The sequence below is a fragment of the Oncorhynchus nerka genome, linkage group LG2 (genome assembly GCF_034236695.1).
Source record: "Oncorhynchus nerka isolate Pitt River linkage group LG2, Oner_Uvic_2.0, whole genome shotgun sequence".
Lineage (NCBI taxonomy): Eukaryota > Metazoa > Chordata > Actinopteri > Salmoniformes > Salmonidae > Oncorhynchus > Oncorhynchus nerka.
In genome coordinates, this window is record NC_088397.1 from 136,749 (window position 1) to 160,823 (window position 24,075).

Consider the following 24,075-nt stretch of genomic DNA (forward strand, 5'->3'; position numbering starts at 1 on the left):
GAGGATTGGCTTCCTTCTGGCCACTCTACCATAAAAGGCCTGATTGGTGGAGTGCTGCAGAGATGGTTGTCCTTCTGGAAGGTTCTCCCATCTCCACAGAGGAACACTGGAGCTCTGTCAGAGTGACCATCAGGTTCTTGGTCGCCTCCCTGACCAATGACCTTCTCCCCTGATTGCTCAGTTTGGCCGGGCGGCCGGCTCTAGGAAGAGTCTTGGTGGATCCAAACTTCTTCCATTTAAGAATGATGTTCTTGGGGACCTTCGATGCTACAGACATTTTTTGGTAACCTTCCCCAGATCTGTACTTCGACTCAATCCTGTCTCGGCGCTCAAACGACAATTTCTTCAACTTCATGGCTTGGTTTTTGCTCTGACATGCGATGTCAACTATATGACCTTATATAGACAGGTGTGTGCTTTTCCAAATCATGTCCAATCAATTGAATTTACAACAGGTGGACTCCAATCAAGTTGTAGAAGCATCTCAAGGATGATCAATGGAAACAGGATGCACCTGAGCTCAATGCCAGGTCTCATAGCAATGGGTCTGAATTACTTGTGTAAATAAGGGGTATTGTGATGTCATTATGGGGTATTGTGATGTCATTATAGGGGTATTGTGATGTCATTATGGGGTATTGTGATGTCATTATGGGTTATTGTGATGTCATTATGGGGTATTGTGATGTCATTATGGGGTATTGTGATGTCATTATGGGGGTATTGTGATGTCATTATGGGGTATTGTGATGTCATTATGGGGGTATTGTGATGTCATTATGGGGTATTGTGATGTCATTATGGGGGTATTGTGATGTCATTATGGGGTATTGTGATGTCATTATGGGGGTATTGTGATGTCATTATGGGGTATTGTGATGTCATTATGGGGTATTGTGATGTCATTATGGGGGTATTGTGATGTCATTATGGGGTATTGTGATGTCATTATGGGGTATTGTGATGTCATTATGGGGTATTGTGATGTCATTATGGGGTATTGTGATGTCATTATGGGGGTATTGTGATGTCATTATGGGGTATTGTGATGTCATTATAGGGGTATTGTGATGTCATTATAGGGGTATTGTGATGTCATTATGGGGTATTGTGATGTCATTATGGGGTATTGTGATGTCATTATGGGGTATTGTGATGTCATTATGGGGTATTGTGATGTCATTATGGGGTATTGTGATGTCATTATGGGGTATTGTGATGTCATTATGGGGGTATTGTGATGTCATTATGGGGTATTGTGATGTCATTATGGGGTATTGTGATGTCATTATGGGGTATTGTGATGTCATTATGGGGTATTGTGATGTCATTATGGGGTATTGTGATGTCATTATGGGGTATTGTGATGTCATTATGGGGTATTGTGATGTCATTATGGGGTATTGTGATGTCATTATGGGGTATTGTGATGTCATTATGGGGTATTGTGATGTCATTATGGGGTATTGTGATGTCATTATGGGGGTATTGTGATGTCATTATGGGGTATTGTGATGTCATTATGGGGTATTGTGATGTCATTATGGGGTATTGTGATGTCATTACGGGATATTGTGATGTCATTATGGGGTATTGTGATCTCATTATAGGGGTATTGTGATGTCATTATGGGGTATTGTGATCTCATTATGGGGTATTGTGATGTCATTATGGGATATTGTGATCTCATTATGGGATATTGTGATGTCATTATAGGGGTATTGTGATGTCATTACGGGATATTGTGATCTCATTATAGGGGTATTGTGATGTCATTATGGGGTATTGTGATCTCATTATGGGGTATTGTGATGTCATTATGGGGTATTGTGATGCCATTATGGGATATTGTGATGTCATTATGGGGTATTGTGCATAGAGTGATGAGGGTATTGTGATGTCATTATAGGGGTATTGTGCATAGAGTGATGAGGGTATTGCGATCTCATTATAGGGGTATTGAGATGTCATTATGGGGTATTGTGATGTCATTATGGGGTATTGTGATGTCATTATGGGGTATTGTGATGTCATTATGGGGTATTGTGATGTCATTATAGGGGTATTGTGATGTCATTATGGGGTATTGTGATGTCATTATGGGGTATTGTCATAGAGTGATGGGGTATTGTGATGTCATTATAGGGGTATTGTGCATAGAGTGATGAGGGTATTGTGATGTCATTATAGGGGGGGTATTTGATGTCATTATAGAGTGCATGAGTGATGAGGGTATTGTGATGTCATTATAGGGGTATTGTGCATAGAGTGATGAGGGTATTGTGATGTCATTATAGGGGTATTGTGCATAGAGTGATGAGGGTATTGTGATGTCATTATAGGGGTATTGTGCATAGAGTGATGAGGGTATTGTGATGTCATTATAGGGTATTGTGCATAGAGTGATGAGGGTATTGTGATGTCATTATAGGGGTATTGTGCATAGAGTGATGAGGGTATTGTGATGTCATTATAGGGGTATTGTGCATAGAGTGATGAGGGTATTGTGATGTCATTATAGGGGTATTGTGCATAGAGTGATGAGGGTATTGTGATGTCATTATAGGGGTATTGTGCATAGAGTGATGAGGGTATTGTGATGTCATTATAGGGGTATTGTGCATAGAGTGATGAGGGTATTGTGATGTCATTATAGGGGTATTGTGCATAGAGTGATGAGGGTATTGTGATGTCATTATGGGGTATTGTGCATAGAGTGATGAGGGTAATTTTAAAAAATCCATTTTAGAACAAGGTAACAAAATGTGGAAAAAGTCAAGGGGTCTGAATACTTTTCAAATGCACCGTACAATAGACTACAGTTTGGAATATAGAACTTAATAACGTAGACTTGTGAAATAATCCATAATATATTTGTCATTCCTCTGAAAATCCCCAATATCCTGTGTGTTTATTAAACGTGCCGACATGCTTGCCGTGTGCAGGGGGTCTGTTCTTCGCCAAGCCCATGCGCTCCAGAGGTTACGTTACCATGCTGGACCCTTTCCAGCAGAAGTATGGGAAGAGGATGGGTGGTCTGCTCTTCATACCTGCTCTAATGGGAGAGATCTTCTGGTCGGCGGCCATTTTATCTGCTCTGGGTAAGTTATTATCAATGATGTTACAGCGACGGTGGTGATCTCTGTCTGTGTTGTTACTATCTCTGACCAGGTCCCTGTCTGTCTGTTCCTCTAGGAGCCACGCTGAGTGTGATCATAGACATAAACATCAAGATGTCTGTGGTGATCTCTGTCTGTGTTGTTACTATCTCTGACCAGGTCCCTGTCTGTCTGTTCCTCTAGGAGCCACGCTGAGTGTGATCATAGACATAAACATCAAGATGTCTGTGGTGATCTCTGCCTGCATTGCGATCTTCTACACGTTAGTCGGAGGTCTGTATTCTGTAGCCTACACCGACGTGGTGCAACTCTTCTGTATCTTCCTGGGACTGGTGAGACACTCGGCCCGGACCACTTATTTCAGCTGGACTTCATTTTGCTTTGGGAGTTTGTGCTTTTTTGGGGGACCATTCCGTTGGGTTCCATTGTAGCTGAAACATTTGAAAGGATTTGAGAAGGAATAGGCACAACTCTTACTATTAAAAACATGATTCTATATTTCTACAATTATTAAAAACATGATTCTATATTTCTACGACTATTAAAAACATGATTCTATATTTCTATGACTAGTAAAAACATGATTCTATATTTCTACGACTAGTAAAAACATGATTCTATATTTCTACGACTAGTAAAAACATGATTCTATATTTCTACGACTAGTAAAAACATGATTCTATATTTCTACGACTAGTAAAAACATGATTCTATATTTCTACAACTAGTAAAAACATGATTCTATATTTCTACAACTATTTAAAACGTGACATTCCGGCTTTAGCAGTGTGGGTTTGACCCACAGGGTTGATGTGTCTCTGCCTCTGTGGGTTTGACCCAGGGTTGATGTGTCTCTGCCTCTGTGGGTTTGACCCACAGGGTTGATGTGTCTCTGCCTCTGTGGGTTTGACCCACAGGGTTGATGTGTCTCTGCCTCTGTGGGTTTGACCCACAGGGTTGATGTGTCTCTGCCTCTGTGTCAGTGGGTTTCAGTGCCGTTCGCTCTGAATAACCCGGCGGTGTCTGACATCAAGATCAGTGCAGTGAAGGAGATCTACCAAGCTCCCTGGAAGGGAAACATCAAGAGAGAAGACACCTGGGTCTGGATAGACAACTTCTGTCTGCTGGTACGTACAGTACTGGATAGGACTGGTTCTGGATAGGACTGGTTCTGGATAGGACTGGGTCTGGATAGGACTGGGTCTGGATAGGACTGGATAGGACTGGGTCTGGATAGGACTGGGTCTGGATAGGACTGGATAGGACTGGGTCTGGATAGGACTGGATAGGACTGGGTCTGGATAGGACAGTGAAGGAGATCTACCAAGCTCCCTGGAAGGGAAACATCAAGAGAGAAGACACCTGGGTCTGGATAGACAACTTCTGTCTGCTGGTACGTACAGTACTGGATAGGACTGGTTCTGGATAGGACTGGGTCTGGATAGGACTGGGTCTGGATAGGACTGGTTCTGGATAGGACCGGGTCTGGATAGGACTGGGTCTGGATAGGACTGGATAGGACTGGGTCTGGATAGGACAGTGAAGGAGATCTACCAAGCTCCCTGGAAGGGAAACATCAAGAGAGAAGACACCTGGGTCTGGATAGACAACTTCTGTCTGCTGGTACGTACAGTACTGGATAGGACTGGTTCTGGATAGGACTGGGTCTGGATAGGACTGGGTCTGGATAGGACTGGTTCTGGATAGGACTGGTTCTGGATAGGACTGGGTCTGGATAGGACTGGGTCTGGTTCTGGATAGGACTGGGTCTGGATAGGACTGGTTCTGGATAGGACTGGGTCTGGATAGGACTGGTTCTGGATAAGACTGGTTCTGGATAAGACTGGGTCTGATACTCCAACAGACAGAATATTTACTGTTTAAGGAGTAGTGATTATGTTCTGATTGTAATGATACTTACTGTTGAATTCACTATCTCCTCTCTGTGTTCTAGATGAATTCACTATCTCCTCTTTCCATTCTAGATGAATTCACTATCTCCTCTCTGTAATCTAGATGAATTCACTATCTCCTCTTTCCATTCTAGATGAATTCACTATCTCCTCTCTGTAATCTAGATGAATTCACTATCTCCTCTCTGTGTTCTAGATGAATTCACTATCTCCTCTTTCCATTCTAGATGAATTCACTATCTCCTCTCTGTAATCTAGATGAATTCACTATCTCCTCTTTCCATTCTAGATGAATTCACTATCTCCTCTCTGTAATCTAGATGAATTCACTATCTCCTCTCTGTGTTCTAGATGAATTCACTATCTCCTCTTTCCATTCTAGATGAATTCACTATCTCCTCTCTGTAATCTAGATGAATTCACTATCTCCTCTCTGTAATCTAGATGAATTCACTATCTCCTCTTTCCATTCTAGATGAATTCACTATCTCCTCTCTGTAATCTAGATGAATTCACTATCTCCTCTCTGTAATCTAGATGAATTCACTATCTCCTCTCTGTGTTCTAGATGAATTCACTATCTCCTCTTTCCATTCTAGATGAATTCACTAACTCCTCTTTCCATTCTAGATGAATTCACTATCTCCTCTCTGTGTTCTAGATGAATTCACTATCTCCTCTGTGTTCTAGATGAATTCACTATCTCCTCTTTCCCTTCCATTCTAGATGAATTCACTATCTCCTCTTTCCATTCTAGATGAATTCTAACTTTCCATCTCCATCTCCTCTTTGTGTTCTATTTTAGATGAATTCACCATCTCCTCTTTCCATTCTAGATGAATTCACTATATCCTCTCTGTGTTCTAGATGAATTCACTATCTTCTCTCTGTAATCTAAATTAATTCACTATCTCCTCTTTCCATTCTAGATGAATTCACTATCTTCTCTCTGTGTTCTAGATGAATTCACTATCTCCTCTTTCCATTCTAGATGAATTCACTATCTCCTCTCTGTGTTCTAGATGAATTCACTATCTCCTCTCTGTGTTCTAGATGAATTCACTATCTCCTCTTTGTGTTCTATTTTAGATGAATTCACTATCTCCTCTCTGTGTTCTAGATGAATTCACTATCTCCTCTTTCCATTCTAGATGAATTCACTATCTCCTCTCTGTGTTCTAGATGAATTCACTATCTCCTCTTTCCATTCTAGATGAATTCACTATCTCCTCTCTGTGTTCTAGATGAATTCACTATCTCCTCTCTGTGTTCTAGATGAATTCACTAACTCCTCTTTCCATTCTAGATGGATTCACTATCTCCTCTCTGTGTTCTAGATGAATTCACTATCTCCTCTGTGTTCTAGATGAATTCACTATCTCCTCTTTCCATTCTAGATGAATTCACTAACTCCTCTTTCCATTCTAGATGAATTCACTATCTCCTCTTTGTGTTCTATTTTAGATGAATTCACCATCTCCTCTTTCCATTCTAGATGAATTCACTATATCCTCTCTGTGTTCTAGATGAATTCACTATCTTCTCTCTGTAATCTAAATTAATTCACTATCTCCTCTTTCCATTCTAGATGAATTCACTATCTTCTCTCTGTGTTCTAGATGAATTCACTATCTCCTCTTTCCATTCTAGATGAATTCACTATCTCCTCTCTGTGTTCTAGATGAATTCACTATCTCCTCTCTGTGTTCTAGATGAATTCACTATCTCCTCTTTGTGTTCTATTTTAGATGAATTCACTATCTCCTCTCTGTGTTCTAGATGAATTCACTATCTCCTCTTTCCATTCTAGATGAATTCACTATCTCCTCTCTGTGTTCTAGATGAATTCACTATCTCCTCTTTCCATTCTAGATGAATTCACTATCTCCTCTCTGTGTTCTAGATGAATTCACTATCTCCTCTCTGTGTTCTAGATGAATTCACTATCTCCTCTTTCCATTCTAGATGAATTCACTATCTCCTCTCTGTGTTCTAGATGAATTCACTATCTCCTCTTTCCATTCTAGATGAATTCACTATATCCTCTCTGTGTTCTAGATGAATTCACTATCTCCTCTCTGTGTTCCAGATGTTGGGGGGGATTCCCTGGCAGGTATATTTTCAACGGGTTCTCTCTGCCTCTTCAGCTACGTACGCCCAGGTGCTCTCGTTCATCGCCGCTGCAGGGTGCCTGGTCATGGCCGTGCCCTCAGTAATGATCGGGGCTATAGGGGCCTCCACAGGTGAGACACACACACACACACACACACCTGGGGTACAGTTCCTTTATGTATGAGCGGTTAGGACATGTCGTTCTGTCGTGTTGATCTACAGTTGTTAGTTGTTTTCCTAACATTCCCAAACGTCTGATTGAGAGTTCCTCATCTGGTAGCCTAATGATGACACATATTCCAGAGGTATGTCCCCCTGCTGGGCGTTGGAGGGGGTCCGGGGGACACCTCAGGGTGTAACCATGTTCCCCTCGGATCTCTGGAAAGCTCCTAAAAAACATCAGCAGCTGGTCCCTTCATCCATTATGGAGGATCGTTCTCAACCTCTCTCTCTCCGTCTCTCTCCGTCTCTCTCTCTCTCCCCCCCCCCCTCTCTCTCTCTGTCTCTCTCTGTCTCTCTCTCTCCCCCCCTCTCTCTCTCTCTCCCCCTCTCTCTCTCTCTCTGTCTCTCTCTGTCTCTCTCTCTCCCCCTCCCTCTCTCTCTCTCTCTCTCTCTCTCTCTCTGTCTCTCTCTCTCTCCGTCTCTCTCCCTCTGTCTCTCTCCGTCTCCCTCTCTCTCTCCCTCTGTCTCTCTCCGTCTCCCTCTCTCTCTCCCTCTCTCTCTCCCTCTGTCTCTCTCTCCCTCTGTCTCTCTCTCTCTCTGTCCATCTCTCCGTTTACTACTGTGAACTTTGTAAATATTACATCTGAGGAGAAGCAGAAGGGACTGAAATAGGTTTGATCTCCAGGTTTTAACTCCAGCATCAAAGTCCTGCTGAATCACTGTCTGTACACTCAGTGACAGAGTCAGGAATGGGAGGTGAAATGCTACGTTAGGGGTGATATATAGTTACAGTAGGACTACGTGAGGTGAAATGCTACGTTAAGGGATGATATATAGTTACAGTAGGACTACGTGAGGTGAAATGCTACGTTAAGGGGTGATATATAGTTACAGTAGGACTACGTGAGGTGAAATGCTACGTTAAGGGGTGATATATAGTTACAGTAGGACTACGTGGGGTGAAATGCTACGTTAAGGGGTGATATATAGTTACAGTAGGACTACGTGAGGTGAAATGCTACGTTAAGGGGTGATATATAGTTACAGTAGGACTACGTGAGGTGACGGGAGGTGAAATGCTACGTTAAGGGGTGATATATAGTTACAGTAGGACTACGTGAGGTGACGGGAGGTGAAATGCTACGTTAAGGGGTGATATATAGTTACAGTAGGACTACGTGAGGTGAAATGCTACGTTAAGGGGTGATATATAGTTACAGTAGAACTACATGAGGTGAAATGCTACGTTAAGGGGTGATATATAGTTACAGTAGAACTACGTGAGGTGAAATGCTACGTTAAGGGGTGATATATAGTTACAGTAGGACTACGTGAGGTGAAATGCTACGTTAAGGGGTGATATATAGTTACAGTAGGACTACGTCCAGTGACGGGAGGTGAAATGCTACGTTAAGGGATGATATATAGTTACAGTAGGACTACGTGAGGTGACGGGAGGTGAAATGCTACGTTAAGGGGTGATATATAGTTACAGTAGGACTACGTGAGGTGACGGGAGGTGAAATGCTACGTTAAGGGGTGATATATAGTTACAGTAGGACTACGTCCAGTGACGGGAGGTGAAATGCTACGTTAAGGGATGATATATAGTTACAGTAGGACTACGTGAGGTGAAATGCTACGTTAAGGGGTGATATATAGTTACAGTAGGACTACGTGAGGTGAAATGCTACGTTAAGGGATGATATATAGTTACAGTAGGACTACGTGAGGTGACGGGAGGTGAAATGCTACGTTAAGGGATGATATATAGTTACAGTAGGACTACGTCCAGTGACGGGAGGTGAAATGCTACGTTAAGGTATGATATATAGTTACAGTAGGACTACGTGAGGTGACGGGAGGTGAAATGCTACGTTAAGGGGTGATATATAGTTACAGTAGGACTACGTGAGGTGACGGGAGGTGAAATGCTACGTTAAGGGGTGATATATAGTTACAGTAGGACTACGTGAGGTGACGGGAGGTGAAATGCTACGTTAAGGGGTGATATATAGTTACAGTAGGACTACGTGAGGTGAAATGCTACGTTAAGGGGTGCTATATAGTTACAGTAGGACTACGTGAGGTGACGGGAGGTGAAATGCTACGTTAAGGGGTGATATATAGTTACAGTAGGACTACGTGAGGTGACGGGAGGTGAAATGCTACGTTAAGGGGTAATGTATAGTTACAGTAGGACTACGTGAGGTGAAATGCTACGTTAAGGGGTGATATATAGTTACAGTAGGACTACGGGAGGTGAAATGCTACGTTAAGGGGTGATATATAGTTACAGTAGAACTACATCCAGTGACGGGAGGTGAAATCTACGTTAAGGGGTGATATATAGTTACAGTAGAACTACGTGAGGTGAAATGCTACGTTAAGGGGTGATATATAGTTACAGTAGGACTACGTGAGGTGAAATGCTACGTTAAGGGGTGATATATAGTTACAGTAGGACTACGTGAGGTGAAATGCTACGTTAAGGGGTGATATATAGTTACAGTAGGACTACGGGAGGTGAAATGCTACGTTAAGGGGTGATATATAGTTACAGTAGGACTACGGGAGGTGAAATGCTACGTTAAGGGGTGATATATAGTTACAGTAGGACTACGTGAGGTGAAATGCTACGTTAAGGGGTGATATATAGTTACAGTAGGACTACGGGAGGTGAAATGCTACGTTAAGGGGTGATATATAGTTACAGTAGAACTACGTGAGGTGACGGGAGGTGAAATGCTACGTTAAGGGGTGATATATAGTTACAGTAGGACTACGTGAGGTGACGGGAGGTGAAATGCTACGTTAAGGGGTGATATATAGTTACAGTAGGACTACGTGAGGTGAAATGCTACGTTAGGGGTGATATATAGTTACAGTAGGACTACGTGAGGTGACGGGAGGTGAAATGCTACGTTAAGGGGTGATATATAGTTACAGTACACTACGTGAGGTGAAATGCTACGTTAAGGGGTGCTATATAGTTACAGTAGGACTACGTGAGGTGACGGGGGGTGAAATGCTACGTTAAGGGGTGAAGTATAGTTACAGTAGGACTACGTGAGGTGAAATGCTATGTTAGGGGTGATATATAGTTACAGTAGGACTACGGGAGGTGACGGGAGGTGAAATGCTACGTTAAGGGGTGATATATAGTTACAGTAGGACTACGTGAGGTGAAATGCTACGTTAAGGGGTGCTATATAGTTACAGTAGGACTACGTGAGGTGACGGGAGGTGAAATGCTACGTTAAGGGGTGATATATAGTTACAGTAGGACTACGTGAGGTGACGGGAGGTGAAATGCTACGTTAAGGGGTAATGTATAGTTACAGTAGGACTACGTGAGGTGAAATGCTACGTTAAGGGGTGATATATAGTTACAGTACGGGAGGACTACGTTAAGGGGTGATATATAGGGAGAGGTGAAATGCTACGTTAAGGGGTGATATATAGTTACAGTAGGACTACGTGAGGTGAAATGCTACGTTAAGGGATGATATATAGTTACAGTAGGACTACGTCCAGTGACGGGAGGTGAAATGCTACGTTAAGGGGTGATATATAGTTACAGTAGGACTACGTGAGGTGAAATGCTACGTTAAGGGATGATATATAGTTACAGTAGGACTACGTCCAGTGACGGGAGGTGAAATGCTACGTTAAGGGGTGATATATAGTTACAGTAGGACTACGTGAGGTGAAATGCTACGTTAAGGGATGATATATAGTTACAGTAGGACTACGTCCAGTGACGGGAGGTGAAATGCTACGTTAAGGGGTGATATATAGTTACAGTAGGACTACGTGAGGTGACGGGAGGTGAAATGCTACGTTAAGGGGTGATATATAGTTACAGTAGGACTACGTGAGGTGACGGGAGGTGAAATGCTACGTTAAGGGGTGATATATAGTTGCAGTAGGACTACGTCCAGTGACGGGAGGTGAAATGCTACGTTAAGGGATGATATATAGTTGCAGTAGGACTACGTGAGGTGACGGGAGGCGAAATGCTACGTTAAGGGGTGATATATAGTTACAGTAGAACAGACAATCTGACATGACTGTTTATCATCATGTATAAAGCTGCAGTAGGGTTGTTCTGTTATGGAGGTTCCACATTGGTCCTTCTAACCTGACACACGAGTTCTTAGACACGGTTGTAGTTCTTTAGTGGGTTCCTTTGACCACTGTTCTTCCACAGTTGTAGTTCTTAGGTAGGTTCCTTTGACCGCTGTTCTCCGACAGTTGTAGTTCTTAGGTAGGTTCCTTTGACCACTGTTCTTCCACAGTTGTAGTTCTTTAATGGGTTCCTTTGACCACTGTTCTTCCACAGTTGTAGTTCTTTAGTGGGTTCCTTTGACCACTGTTCTTCCACAGTTGTAGTTCTTTAGTGGGTTCCTTTGACCGCTGTTCTTCCACAGTTGTAGTTCTTTAGTGGGTTCCTTTGACCGATGTTCTTCCACAGTTGTAGTTCTTTAGTGGGTTCCTTTGACCAATGTTCTTCCACAGTTGTAGTTCTTCGGTAGGTTCCTTAGTTTGACCACTGTCTACATGTGTTTTCTGGTTCTAAGTTCTAAGTTCTTGGTTCTGGGTTCTTGACTGTTGTGTGTACTGTTCCTCATGTTCCTCAGACTAGAACCAGCTGTGGTTCCAGGTTCCAAACGGTATGTTGTGTTCCTCAGACTAGAACCAGAGAAAGGCGGTCCTTTAGATTCAGCTGTGGTTCCAGGTTCCAAACGGTATGTTCTGTTCCTGGTGTTCCTCAGACTGGAACCAGAGAAAGGCAGTCCTTTAGATTGAGCTGTGGTTCCAGGTTCCAAACAGTATGTTGTGTTCCTGGTGTTCCTCAGACTGGAACCAGACTGCGTATGGACCTGTACCTCCCAAGGAGAGGGACCAGGCAGACATGATATTACCCATAGTCCTCCAGTACCTCTGTCCTCCCTTCGTCTCCTTCTTCGGCCTGGGGGCGGTCTCTGCTGCCGTGATGTCATCCGCCGACTCCTCCATCCTATCAGCTAGCTCCATGTTCGCTCGGAACATCTACCAGCTGGCTTTCCGCCAATCGGTGAGTTGGGAAGAGGGGCGGGACTAAAAAAAACACCACTTACCACTTCCTGTTCACAAAATATCTGAACTTCATAGGAGCATTTGAGCCACTGTTCTCTGTGTTGTGTGTGTAACGTTGTACCCTTCCCCCCAGGCATCGGACACCGAGATCGTGTGGGTGATGCGTGTCACCATCTTTGTGTTCGGCGGCCTGGCCACGGCGATGGCGTTGCTAACGGGGACGGTGTACGGGCTGTGGTACCTGAGCTCCGACCTGGTCTACGTTATCATCTTCCCTCAGCTCATCTCCGTTCTCTTCGTCAAGGGAACCAACACGTACGGCTCCGTCGCCGCTTACGTCTTTGGTCTGATCCTGAGGATCGGAGGAGGGGAACCCTACCTCTCACTACCCCCCTTCATCTACTACCCCGGCTGGCAGATAGAGGACCGGATCCATCATCTGACTGGAGAGGTGGAACACATCGTGGTGCAGAAGTTCCCGTTTAAGACCGTCTCCATGTTGGCCTCCTTCCTGGGCAACGTGGCTTTCTCCTACCTGGCCAAGTATCTTTTCGAGAGCGGCAAGTTGTTGCCCAAGTATGACTTCCTGGACGCGGTGTTGGCCCAGCACAGCATAGAGAACATGGACAAGACCACGTTGGTCAACCGTAACACCATCGCGCTGTCTGAGATGGCAACTGTCAAACCACGACTCAGCGTTCAACTGGCGGCTACGTTCACTCGCAGAGACACTCTGGCTGAGGAGGACTCGAGTCCCGAAGACAGCCCCAACCACGAGACCCTGGACTAAACCCCGGACCTTGAACCCGGAACGTAAAGAGACTAAAGAGAGGACTGAAATGACAAAGACTGAAATACACATTTTGACTCGTTTGATATTTAACCACTTTGATTTGATCCCCATCACGGCCAAGTGAGTTATGGAGATGGAACAGAACAGAGATAATGCCATCTATAGGGGCATGGAGATAATGCCATCCTATTGGGGCGGCAGGGTAGCCTGGTGCTTAGAGCGTTGGACTAGTAAACGAAAGGTTGCAAGATCGGATCCCCCGAGCTGATAAGGTAAAACAAATCTGTCGTTCTGCCCCCTGAACCAGGTAGTTAACCCCACTGTTCCTAGGCCATCATTGTAAATAAGATTTTTTTCTTAAGCTGACTTGCCTCGTTAAATAAGGTTCAAATAAGAGGACATTATGAAGATGGAACAGAATAAATGGCACGGAGATAAGAGGACATCATGAAGATGGAACAGAATAGATGGCACGGAGATAAGAGGACATCATGAAGATGGAACAGAATAAATGGCACGGAGATAAGAGGACATCATGAAGATGGAACAGAATAAATGGCACGGAGATAAGAGGACATCATGAAGATGGAACAGAATAAATGGCACGGAGATAAGAGGACATCATGAAGATGGAACAGAATAAATGGCACGGAGATAAGAGGACATCATGAAGATGGAACAGAATAAATGGCACGGAGATAAGAGGACATCATGAAGATGGAACAGAATAGATGGCACGGAGATAAGAGGACATTATGAAGATGGAACAGAATAAATGGCACGGAGATAAGAGGACATCATGAAGATGGAACAGAATAAATGGCACGGAGATAAGAGGACATCATGAAGATGGAACAGAATAAATGGCACGGAGATAAGAGGACATTATGAAGATGGAACAGAATAAATGGCAAGGAGATAAGAGGACATCATGAAGATGGAACAGAATAAATGGCACGGAGATAAGAGGACATCATTGGCTCAGTGTCCTTGACATAAGAGACCAGACTAATGTTGCTGCTGAATGTGTGTCACCAGTGGAGAACGGACCGCCATGATGGTACGTAAATCAGACCTGAACTCTCTCTCCCTGGTCTCAGTCTGTGATGAAATGACCGCGGGTGATATAAAAGCAGTAATCCTATTGGACATGAACAGAGACTTAAAAAAAACGACATTTTTGATCCAATAGAAATGGTTTTGAGCCAAAATGGACAGACAGCTTACAGATGTAATGCGGAAGAGTATAAAGATTACAATAGTTTGTCACTGTTATTTTAGTTACAAACAGCAACACTTACATCTTTAATTTGACTGATGAATTAAGTTTTGGTCTGAATGGGATGTGTAATGTTCTGAGACGTATCGTAGAAAGATAAACATCTCTAATCACATAAGCAGACGGACAATAATCAATACAGGACTACTGGGTTATTTCTAAAGGCATGTCTATGTACAGCCTTACTGGGTTATTTCTAAAGGCATGTCTATGTACAGCCTTACTGGGTTATTTCTAAAGGCCTGTCTATATACAGCCTTACTGGGTTATTTCTAAAGGCCTGTCTATATACAGCCTTACTGGGTTATTTCTAAAGGCCTGTCTATATACAGCCTTACTGGGTTATTTCTAAAGGCCTGTCTATGTACAGCCTTACTGGGTTATTTCTAAAGGCCTGTCTATGTACAGCCTTACTGGGTTATTACTAAAGGCCTTACTGGGTTATTACTAAAGGCCCTACTGGGTTATTACTAAAGGCCCTACAGGGTTATTACTAAAGGGCCTACTGGGTTATTACTAAAGGGCCTACTGGGTTATTACTAAAGGCCCTACTGGGTTATTACTAAAGGCCCTACTGGGTTATTACTAAAGGCCCTACTGGGTTATTACTAAAGGCCTTACTGGGTTATTACTAAAGGCCCAAGGCCTGTCTATGTACAGCCTTACTGGGTTATTACTAAAGGCCTTACTGGGTTATTACTAAAGGCCCTACTGGGTTATTACTAAAGGGCCTACTGGGTTATTACTAAAGGCCCAAGGCCTGTCTATATACAGCCTTACTGGGTTATTACTAAAGGGCCTACTGGGTTATTACTAAAGGCCCTACTGGGTTATTACTAAAGGCCTTACTGTGTTATTACTAAAGGCCCAAGGCCTGTCTATATACAGCCTTACTGGGTTATTACTAAAGGCCCTACTGGGTTATTACTAAAGGCCCTACTGGGTTATTACTAAAGGCCCTACTGGGTTATTACTAAAGGCCCTACTGGGTTATTACTAAAGGGCCTACTGGGTTATTACTAAAGGCCCTACTGGGTTATTACTAAAGGCCCTACTGGGTTATTACTAAAGGCCTTACTGGGTTATTACTAAAGGGCCTACTGGGTTATTACTAAAGGGCCTACTGGGTTATTACTAAAGGCCCTACTGGGTTATTACTAAAGGCCCTACTGGGTTATTACTAAAGGCTCTACTGGGTTATTACTAAAGGCCCTACTGGGTTATTACTAAAGGGCCTACTGGGTTATTACTAAAGGCCAAAGGACTGTCTATATACAGCCTTACTGGGTTATTACTAAAGGGCCTACTGGGTTATTACTAAAGGCCCTACTGGGTTATTACTAAAGGCCCTACTGGGTTATTACTAAAGGCCTTACTGGGTTATTACTAAAGGCCCAAGGCCTGTCTATGTACAGCCTTACTGGGTTATTACTAAAGGCCTTACTGGGTTATTACTAAAAGCCCTACTGGGTTATTACTAAAGGCCCTACTGGGTTATTACTAAAGGCCCTACTGGGTTATTACTAAAGGCCTTACTGGGTTATTACTAAAGGCCCTACTGGGTTATTACTAAAGGCCCTACTGGGTTATTACTAAAGGCCCTACTGGGTTATTACTAAAGGCCCAAGGCCTGTCTATATACAGCCTTACTGGGTTATTACTAAAGGGCCTACTGGGTTATTACTAAAGGCCCTACTGGGTTATTACTAAAGGCCCTACTGGGTTATTACTAAAGGCCTTACTGGGTTATTACTAAAGGCCCAAGGCCTGTCTATGTACAGCCTTACTGGGTTATTACTAAAGGCCTTACTGGGTTATTACTAAAAGCCCTACTGGGTTATTACTAAAGGCCCTACTGGGTTATTACTAAAGGCCTTACTGGGTTATTACTAAAGGCCCTACTGGGTTATTACTAAATGCCCTACTGGGTTATTACTAAAGGCCCTACTGGGTTATTACTAAAGGCCCTACTGGGTTATTACTAAAGGGCCTACTGGGTTATTACTAAAGGGCCTACTGGGTTATTACTAAAGGCCCAAGGCCTGTCTATATACAGCCTTACTGGGTTATTACTAAAGGGCCTACTGGGTTATTACTAAAGGCCCAAGGCCTGTCTATATACAGCCTTACTGGGTTATTACTAAAGGGCCTACTGGGTTATTACTAAAGGCCCTACTGGGTTATTACTAAAGGCCCTACTGGGTTATTACTAAAGGCCCTACTGGGTTATTACTAAAGGCCCTACTGGGTTATTACTAAAGGCCCTACTGGGTTATTACTAAAGGCCCTACTGGGTTATTACTAAAGGCCCAAGGCCTGTCTATATACAGCCTTACTGGGTTATTACTAAAGGGCCTACTGGGTTATTACTAAAGGCCCTACTGGGTTATTACTAAAGGCCTTACTGGGTTAGTACTAAAGGCCCTACTGGGTTATTACTAAAGGGCCTACTGGGTTATTACTAAAGGGCCTACTGGGTTATTACTAAAGGCCTTACTGGGTTATTACTAAAGGCCCTACTGGGTTATTACTAAAGGCCCTACTGGGTTATTACTAAAGGCCCTACTGGGTTATTACTAAAGGCCTTACTGGGTTATTACTAAAGGCCTTACTGGGTTATTACTAAAGGCCTGTCTATATACAGCCTTACTGGGTTATTACTAAAGGCCCTACTGGGTTATTACTAAAGGCCTTACTGGGTTATTACTAAAGGCCCTACTGGGTTATTACTAAAGGGCCTACTGGGTTATTACTAAAGGCCTTACTGGGTTATTACTAAAGGCCCTACTGGGTTATTACTAAAGGCCTTACTGGGTTATTACTAAAGGCCCTACTGGGTTATTACTAAAGGGCCTACTGGGTTATTACTAAAGGCCCTACTGGGTTATTACTAAAGGCCCTACTGGGTTATTACTAAAGGCCCTACTGGGTTATTACTAAAGGCCTTACTGGGTTATTACTAAAGGCCTTACTGGGTTATTACTAAAGGCCCTACTGGGTTATTACTAAAGGCCCTACTGGGTTATTACTAAAGGCCCTACTGGGTTATTACTAAAGGCCCTACTGGGTTATTACTAAAGGCCTTACTGGGTTATTACTAAAGGCCCTACTGGGTTATTACTAAAGGCCTTACTGGGTTATTACTAAAGGCCCTACTGGGTTATTACTAAAGGCCCTACTGGGTTATTACTAAAGGCCCTACTGGGTTATTACTAAAGGCCCTACTGTTATTACTAAAGGCCCTACTGGGTTATTACTAAAGGCCCTACTGGTTATTACTAAAGGCCTTACTGGGTTATTACTAAAGGCCCTACTGGGTTATTACTAAAGGCCTGGGTTATTACTAAAGGGCCTACTGGGTTATTACTAAAGGCCTACTGGGTTATTACTAAAGGCCCTACTGGGTTATTACTAAAGGCCCTACTGGGTTATTACTAAAGGCCCTACTGGGTTATTACTAAAGGCCCTACTGGGTTATTACTAAAGGCCTTACTGGGTTATTACTAAAGGCCCTACTGGGTTATTACTAAAGGCCCTACTGGGTTATTACTAAAGGCCTTACTGGGTTATTACTAAAGGCCCTACTGGGTTATTACTAAAGGCCTTACTGGGTTATTACTAAAGGCCTTACTGGGTTATTACTAAAGGCCCTACTGGGTTATTCTGTGGGTTCCAGTCCGAAATGTATTTATTGTTGTCAACAGCATTGAGTGTTTTGTGTGGCGTGTATATCTGTATATAATATAATAGTAATAATATGTGTCTCTGTATATAATATAATAGTAATATGTGTCTCTGTATATAATATAATAGTAATATGTATATCTGTATATAATATAATAGTAATATGTATATCTGTATATAATATAATAGTAATAATATGTGTCTCTGTATATAATATAGTAATAATATGTGTATCTGTATATAATATATAATAATAATATGTGTTTGTATATAATGTGAAGAAATACATTTTAGACAGATGATGCTGGTAGAAGTTATATATCAGAGACCCCTTACTAAATCTGTATTTATTTTTGATGTCTTAAAAAGAAACAACGCTGAAATTGAATAAATTATATTATTTAAACAAGGTAATGTCTAATGTTTTAGTTGTTGCGCTGTCGTTATAGAAAATAGTCCTACATCAACATGTTCTCATGGGGAATGTGGATTTTCAGGGCGACACACGGTCCAGTTTAGTGTATCTGCATACAGTAGTTTATCATCAGGCCTTGTTTTTTAAAAAAAGTTCCTGTTTTTGCTGTTTGTCATTTTCCCCGTCTGACATCACAATGAACCCTCCCAGCCTCCCAATCACAGCTCTCTGTTGCTCTTCTCTCTCAGGGACATGTTTTAAAATGGGAGAGAGAGAGAGAGAGACCGTCTGACATCACAATGAACCCTCCCAGCCTCCCAATCACAGCTCTCTGTTGCTCTTCTCTCTCAGGGACATGCTTTAAAATGGGAGAGAGAGAGACCGTCTGACATCACAATGAACCCTCCCAGCCTCCCAATCACAGCTCTGTTGCTCTTCTCTCTCAGGGAGATGTTTTAAAATGGTGGCCGAAAGGGAGAGAGAGAAGACTCTCTAATGGTTACCCTCCTGTTAACTATAGTCGAGTCCTGTCACTGAAGAGAGAGAGAAGACTAATGGTTACCCTCCTGTTAACTATAGTCAAGTCCTGTCACTGAGGAGACAGATAAGACTCTCTCTAATGGTTACCTTCCTGTTAACTATAGTCTAGTCCTGTCACTGAAGAGAGAGAGAAGACTAATGGTTACCCTCCCGTTAACTATAGTCTAGTCCTGTCACTGAAGAGAGAGAGAAGACTAATGGTTACCCTCCCGTTAACTATAGTCGAGTCCTGTCACTGAAGAGAGAGAGAAGACTAATGGTTACCCTCCTGTTAACTATAGTCAAGTCCTGTCACTGAGGAGACAGATAAGAGTCCTGTCACTCTAATGGTTACCTTCCTGTTAACTATAGTCTAGTCCTGTCACTGAAGAGAGAGAGAAGACTAATGGTTACCCTCCCGTTAACTATAGTCTAGTCCTGTCACTGAAGAGAGAGAGAAGACTAATGGTTACCCTCCTGTTAACTATAGTCTAGTCCTGTCACTGAGGAGAGAGAGAAGACTAATGGTTACCCTCCTGTTAACTATAGTCTAGTCCTGTCACTGAGGAGAGAGAGAAGACTAATGGTTACCCTCCTGTTAACTATAGTCTAGTCCTAGTCCTGTCACTGAGGAGAGAGAGAAGACTAATGGTTACTATAGTCCTCCTGTTAACTATAGTAACTATAGTAGTCCTGTCACTGAGGAGAGAGAGAAGACTAATGGTTACCCTCCTGTTAACTATAGTCTAGTCCTGTCACTGAGGAGAGAGAGAAGACTAATGGTTACCCTCCTGTTAACTATAGTCTAGTCCTGTCACTGAGGAGAGAGAGAAGACTAATGGTTACCCTCCTGTTAACTATAGTCTAGTCCTGTCACTGAGGAGAGAGAGAAGACTAATGGTTACCCTCCTGTTAACTATAGTCTAGTCCTGTCACTGAGGAGAGAGAAGACTAATGGCTACCCTCCTGTTAACTATAGTCTAGTCCTGTCACTGAGGAGAGAGAGAAGACTAATGGTTACCCTCCTGTTAACTATAGTCGAGTCCTGTCACTGAGAGAGAGAGAAGACTAATGGTTACCCTCCTGTTAACTATGAGGAGAGAGAAGACTAATGGCTACCTTCCTGTTAACTATAGTCTAGTCCTGTCACTGAGGAGAGAGAGAAGACTGTTAACTATAGTCTAGTCCTGTCACTGAGGAGAGAGAGAAGACTAATGGTTACCTCCTGTTAACTATAGTCTAGTCCTGTCACTGAGAGAGAGAGAAGAAGACCCTACTATAGTCTAGTCCTGTCACTGAGGAGAGAAGACTAATGGTTACCCTCCTGTTAACTATAGTCTAGTCCTGTCACTGAGGAGAGAGAAGACTAATGGCTCCTGTTAACTATAGTCTAGTCCTGTCACTGAGGAGAGAGAGAAGACTAATGGCTACCCTCCTGTTAACTATAGTCAAGTCCTGTCACTGATTGGAGAGAGAAGAATGGAGTGTCTAAGTCTGGTTACCCTCCTGTTAACTATAGTCTATCACTGAGGAGAGAGAGAAGCCAGGTTATTGGTAGGTCTGAGTCCTGTCACTAGAAGACTAATGGACCTCCTGTTAGCCAGCTAGTCCGATTGGTAGGGGACTCTGGAAGCCAGCTAGTCTGTCACTGGAGAGAGGACTAATGGACTCCTGTTAACAGCAGTCGATTGTTAACTATAGAGATAAGGGACTCTGGAAGCCAGCTGTCATTGGAGAGAAGACTCTGGTTACCTTCCTGTTAACAGTCGATTGGTAGGGGACTCTGGAAGCCTGTTAACTATAGTCTAGCATCTGTCAGGAGAGAGAAGACTAATGGTTACCTCCTGTTAACTATAGCGATTGGAAGGGGACTCTGGAAGCCAGCTGTCGATTGGTAGGTGACTCTGGAAGCCAGTCCTGTCGATGAGGAGAGGGGACTCTGGTTAGCCAGCATCGATTGGTAGGGGACTCTGATAACCAGCATCGATTGGTAGGGAAGACTCTGGACCCTCCTGTTAACCAGCGTCGATTGGTAGGGACTCACTGGAAGCCAGTCTAGTCCGATTGGTAGGTGACTCCTGACTGAGGAGAAGAGAAGCCAGCTAGTCGATTGGTAGGTGACTCTGATAACCAGCATCGATTGGTAGGTGACTCCTGATATAACCAGAGACTAATGGACTCCTGTTAACTATAGTCCAGTCCTGTCATTGGTAGGTGACTCTGGTTAACTTTAGCCAGTGTCGATTGGTAGGTGACTCCTGAGTCTAGCCAGCATCGATTGGTAGGTGACTCCTGATAGTCCAGCATCGATAATGGTAGGTGACTCTGAGAACCAGCGTTCGATTGGTAGGTGACTCTGGAAGCCAGTGTCGATTGAAGTAGGTGACTCTGATAGCCAGCACCCCTCCTGTTCGATTGGTAGGTGACTCTGATAACCAGCATCGATTGGTAGGTGACTCTGATTGGTATGGTGACTCAGCCAGTGTCGATTGGTAGGTGACTCTGGATAGCCAGCATCGATTGGTAGGTGACTCTGATAGCCAGCATCGATTGGTAGGGTGACTCTGATAGCCAGTGTCGATTGGTAGGTGACTCTGGAAGCCAGCATCGATTGGTAGGTGACTCTGAAGCCAGCATCGATTGGTAGGTGACTCATTGATAGCCAGCATCGATTGGTAGGTGACTCTGAAGCCAGCATCGATTGGTAGGGGACTCTGGAAGCCAGCATCGATTAAGGTGACATTGGAAGCCAGTCGATTGGTAGGTGACTCTGGAAGCCAGTCGATTGGTAGGGTGACTCTGATAGCCAGCATCGATTGGTAGGGGACTCTGAAGCCAGTGTCGATTGGTAGGTGACTCTGATGGAAGCCAGCGTCGATTGGTAGGGACTCTGGAAGCCAGCGTCGATTGGTAGGTGACTCTGAAGCCAGCGTCGATTGGTAGGTGACTCTGATAACCAGCATCGATTGGTAGGTGACTCCAGCATCGATTGGTAGGGTGACTCTGATAGTCAGCCGATTGGTAGGGGGCTGAAGCCAGTGTCGATTGGTAGGTGACTCTGGAAGCCAGCGTCGATTGGTAGGTGACTCTGACCAGCATCAGCCAGCTGACAGGGTGACTCTGATTGGTAGGTGACTTGATAAGCCAGCATGGAAGCCATTGGTAGGTGACTCTGAAGCCAGCATCGATTGGTAGGTGACTCTGATAGACCAGCATCGATTGGTAGGTGACTCTGATAGCCAGCATCGATTTAGGTGGTAGCCAGGATTGGTAGGTGACTCTGATAACCTGATGGAAGCCAGCATCGATTGGTAGGTGACTCTGATAGCCAGCATCGATTGGTAGGTGACTCTGATAGCCAGCATCGATTGGTAGGGACTCTGATAGCCACATCGATTGGTAACCAGAAGCCATCGATTGGTAGGTGACTTGATAGCCAGCATCGATTGGTAGGTGACTCTGATAACCAGCATCGATTGGTAGGGCGACTCTGATAACCAGCGTCGATTGGTAGGGGACTCTGGAAGCCAGGTGACATTGGAAGCCAGCGATTGGTAGGTGACTCTGATAGCCAGCATCGATTGGTAGGTGACTCTGATAACCAGCATCGATTGGTAGGTGACTCTGATAACCAGCATCGATTGGTAGGGGACTCTGGAAGCCAGCGTCGATTGGTAGGTGACTCTGATAGCCAGCATCGATTGGTAGGTGACTCTGATAACCAGCATCGATTGGTAGGGGACTAACCAGCCGACAGTAGGGGGACTGGAAGCCAGCGTCGATTGGTAGGTGACTCTGATAGCCAGCATCGATTGGTAGGTGACTCTGATAACCAGCATCGATTGGTAGGGCGACTCTGATAACCAGCGTCGATTGGTAGGGGACTCTGGAAGCCAGCGTCGATTGGTAGGTGACTCTGATAGCCAGCATCGATTGGTAGGTGACTCTGATAACCAGCATCGATTGGTAGGTGACTCTGATAACCAGCATCGATTGGTAGGGGACTCTGGAAGCCAGCGTCGATTGGTAGGTGACTCTGACTCTGGAAGCCAGCATCGTGATTGGTAGGTGACTCTGATAACCAGCATCGACAGGGCGACTCTGATAACCAGCGTCGATTGGTAGGGGACTCTGGAAGCCAGCGTCGATTGGTAGGTGACTCTGATAGCCAGCATCGATTGGTAGGTGACTCTGATAACCAGCATCGATTGGTAGGTGACTCTGATAACCAGCATCGATTGGTAGGGGACTCTGGAAGCCAGTCGATTGGTAGGTGACTCTGATAGCCAGCATCGATTGGTAGGTGACTCTGATAACCAGCATCGATTGTAGGGGCTGGAAGCCAGACTCTGATAACCAGCGTCGATTGGTAGGGGACTCTGGAAGCCAGCGTCGATTGGTAGGTGACTCTGATAGCCAGCATCGATTGGTAGGTGACTCTGATAACCAGCATCGATTGGTAGGTGACTCTGATAACCAACATCGATTGGTAGGTGACTCTGATAACCGTGTCGATTGGTAGGGCGACTCTGATAACCAGCTTCTGGTGGGCGGAGAGAAAGAGAACACAATCCGAAAAACGTGACAAAAATTACAACGCCGGCTTGTGTCTTTATCCATCAGATAAAAAGACCTGTGGTCTTAAAATAGATCCTGTTAGTTATATTACCTTAAGTGCTGCACTCGTCTGGTACGGAAGGGGGGTAGAGGAGTTGGGGGAGGGGTTAATGTAGCCTGTTAGAGCCGTCGCCCTGAGGGGATGACGCAAAGGCCCCACAAACACTCTCTTGTCCCAGCCACCCTACCTTCTCCCCTCCCCTGTGTCCTCCGCTGTGTCCTTGGGCTCCGGGACCCAGTCCCATAAAGACACGCCAGCCAGAGAGGTTCATTCACAAAGGAACAGCAGAGTGCACTCACCATAATGAACCATTATGACAGGGGAAAACTCAGCCAAAAGTCAATCCACTTATTCTCTGGTAGTGGGAATGAAGGGGAAT

The 24,075-nt window shown here is 44.0% G+C and overlaps 1 protein-coding gene across 1 annotated transcript in view; it reads left to right on the forward strand.

Moving 5' to 3' along the window:
* Nucleotides 1-13,227, forward strand: part of LOC135572528 (high-affinity choline transporter 1-like) — a 14,620-nt gene extending 1,393 nt beyond the window's left edge. Inside the window, exons 3-8 of the mRNA XM_065020649.1 lie at nt 2,946-3,101; nt 3,303-3,451; nt 4,103-4,246; nt 7,122-7,275; nt 12,169-12,386; nt 12,522-13,227. Coding sequence (XP_064876721.1) covers nt 2,946-3,101; nt 3,303-3,451; nt 4,103-4,246; nt 7,122-7,275; nt 12,169-12,386; nt 12,522-13,178 — 1,478 coding nt within the window. The 3' untranslated portion in view covers nt 13,179-13,227. The remainder of the gene's footprint in view (nt 1-2,945; nt 3,102-3,302; nt 3,452-4,102; nt 4,247-7,121; nt 7,276-12,168; nt 12,387-12,521) is intronic.
* The last annotated feature ends 10,848 nt before the right edge of the window (nt 13,228-24,075 follow it).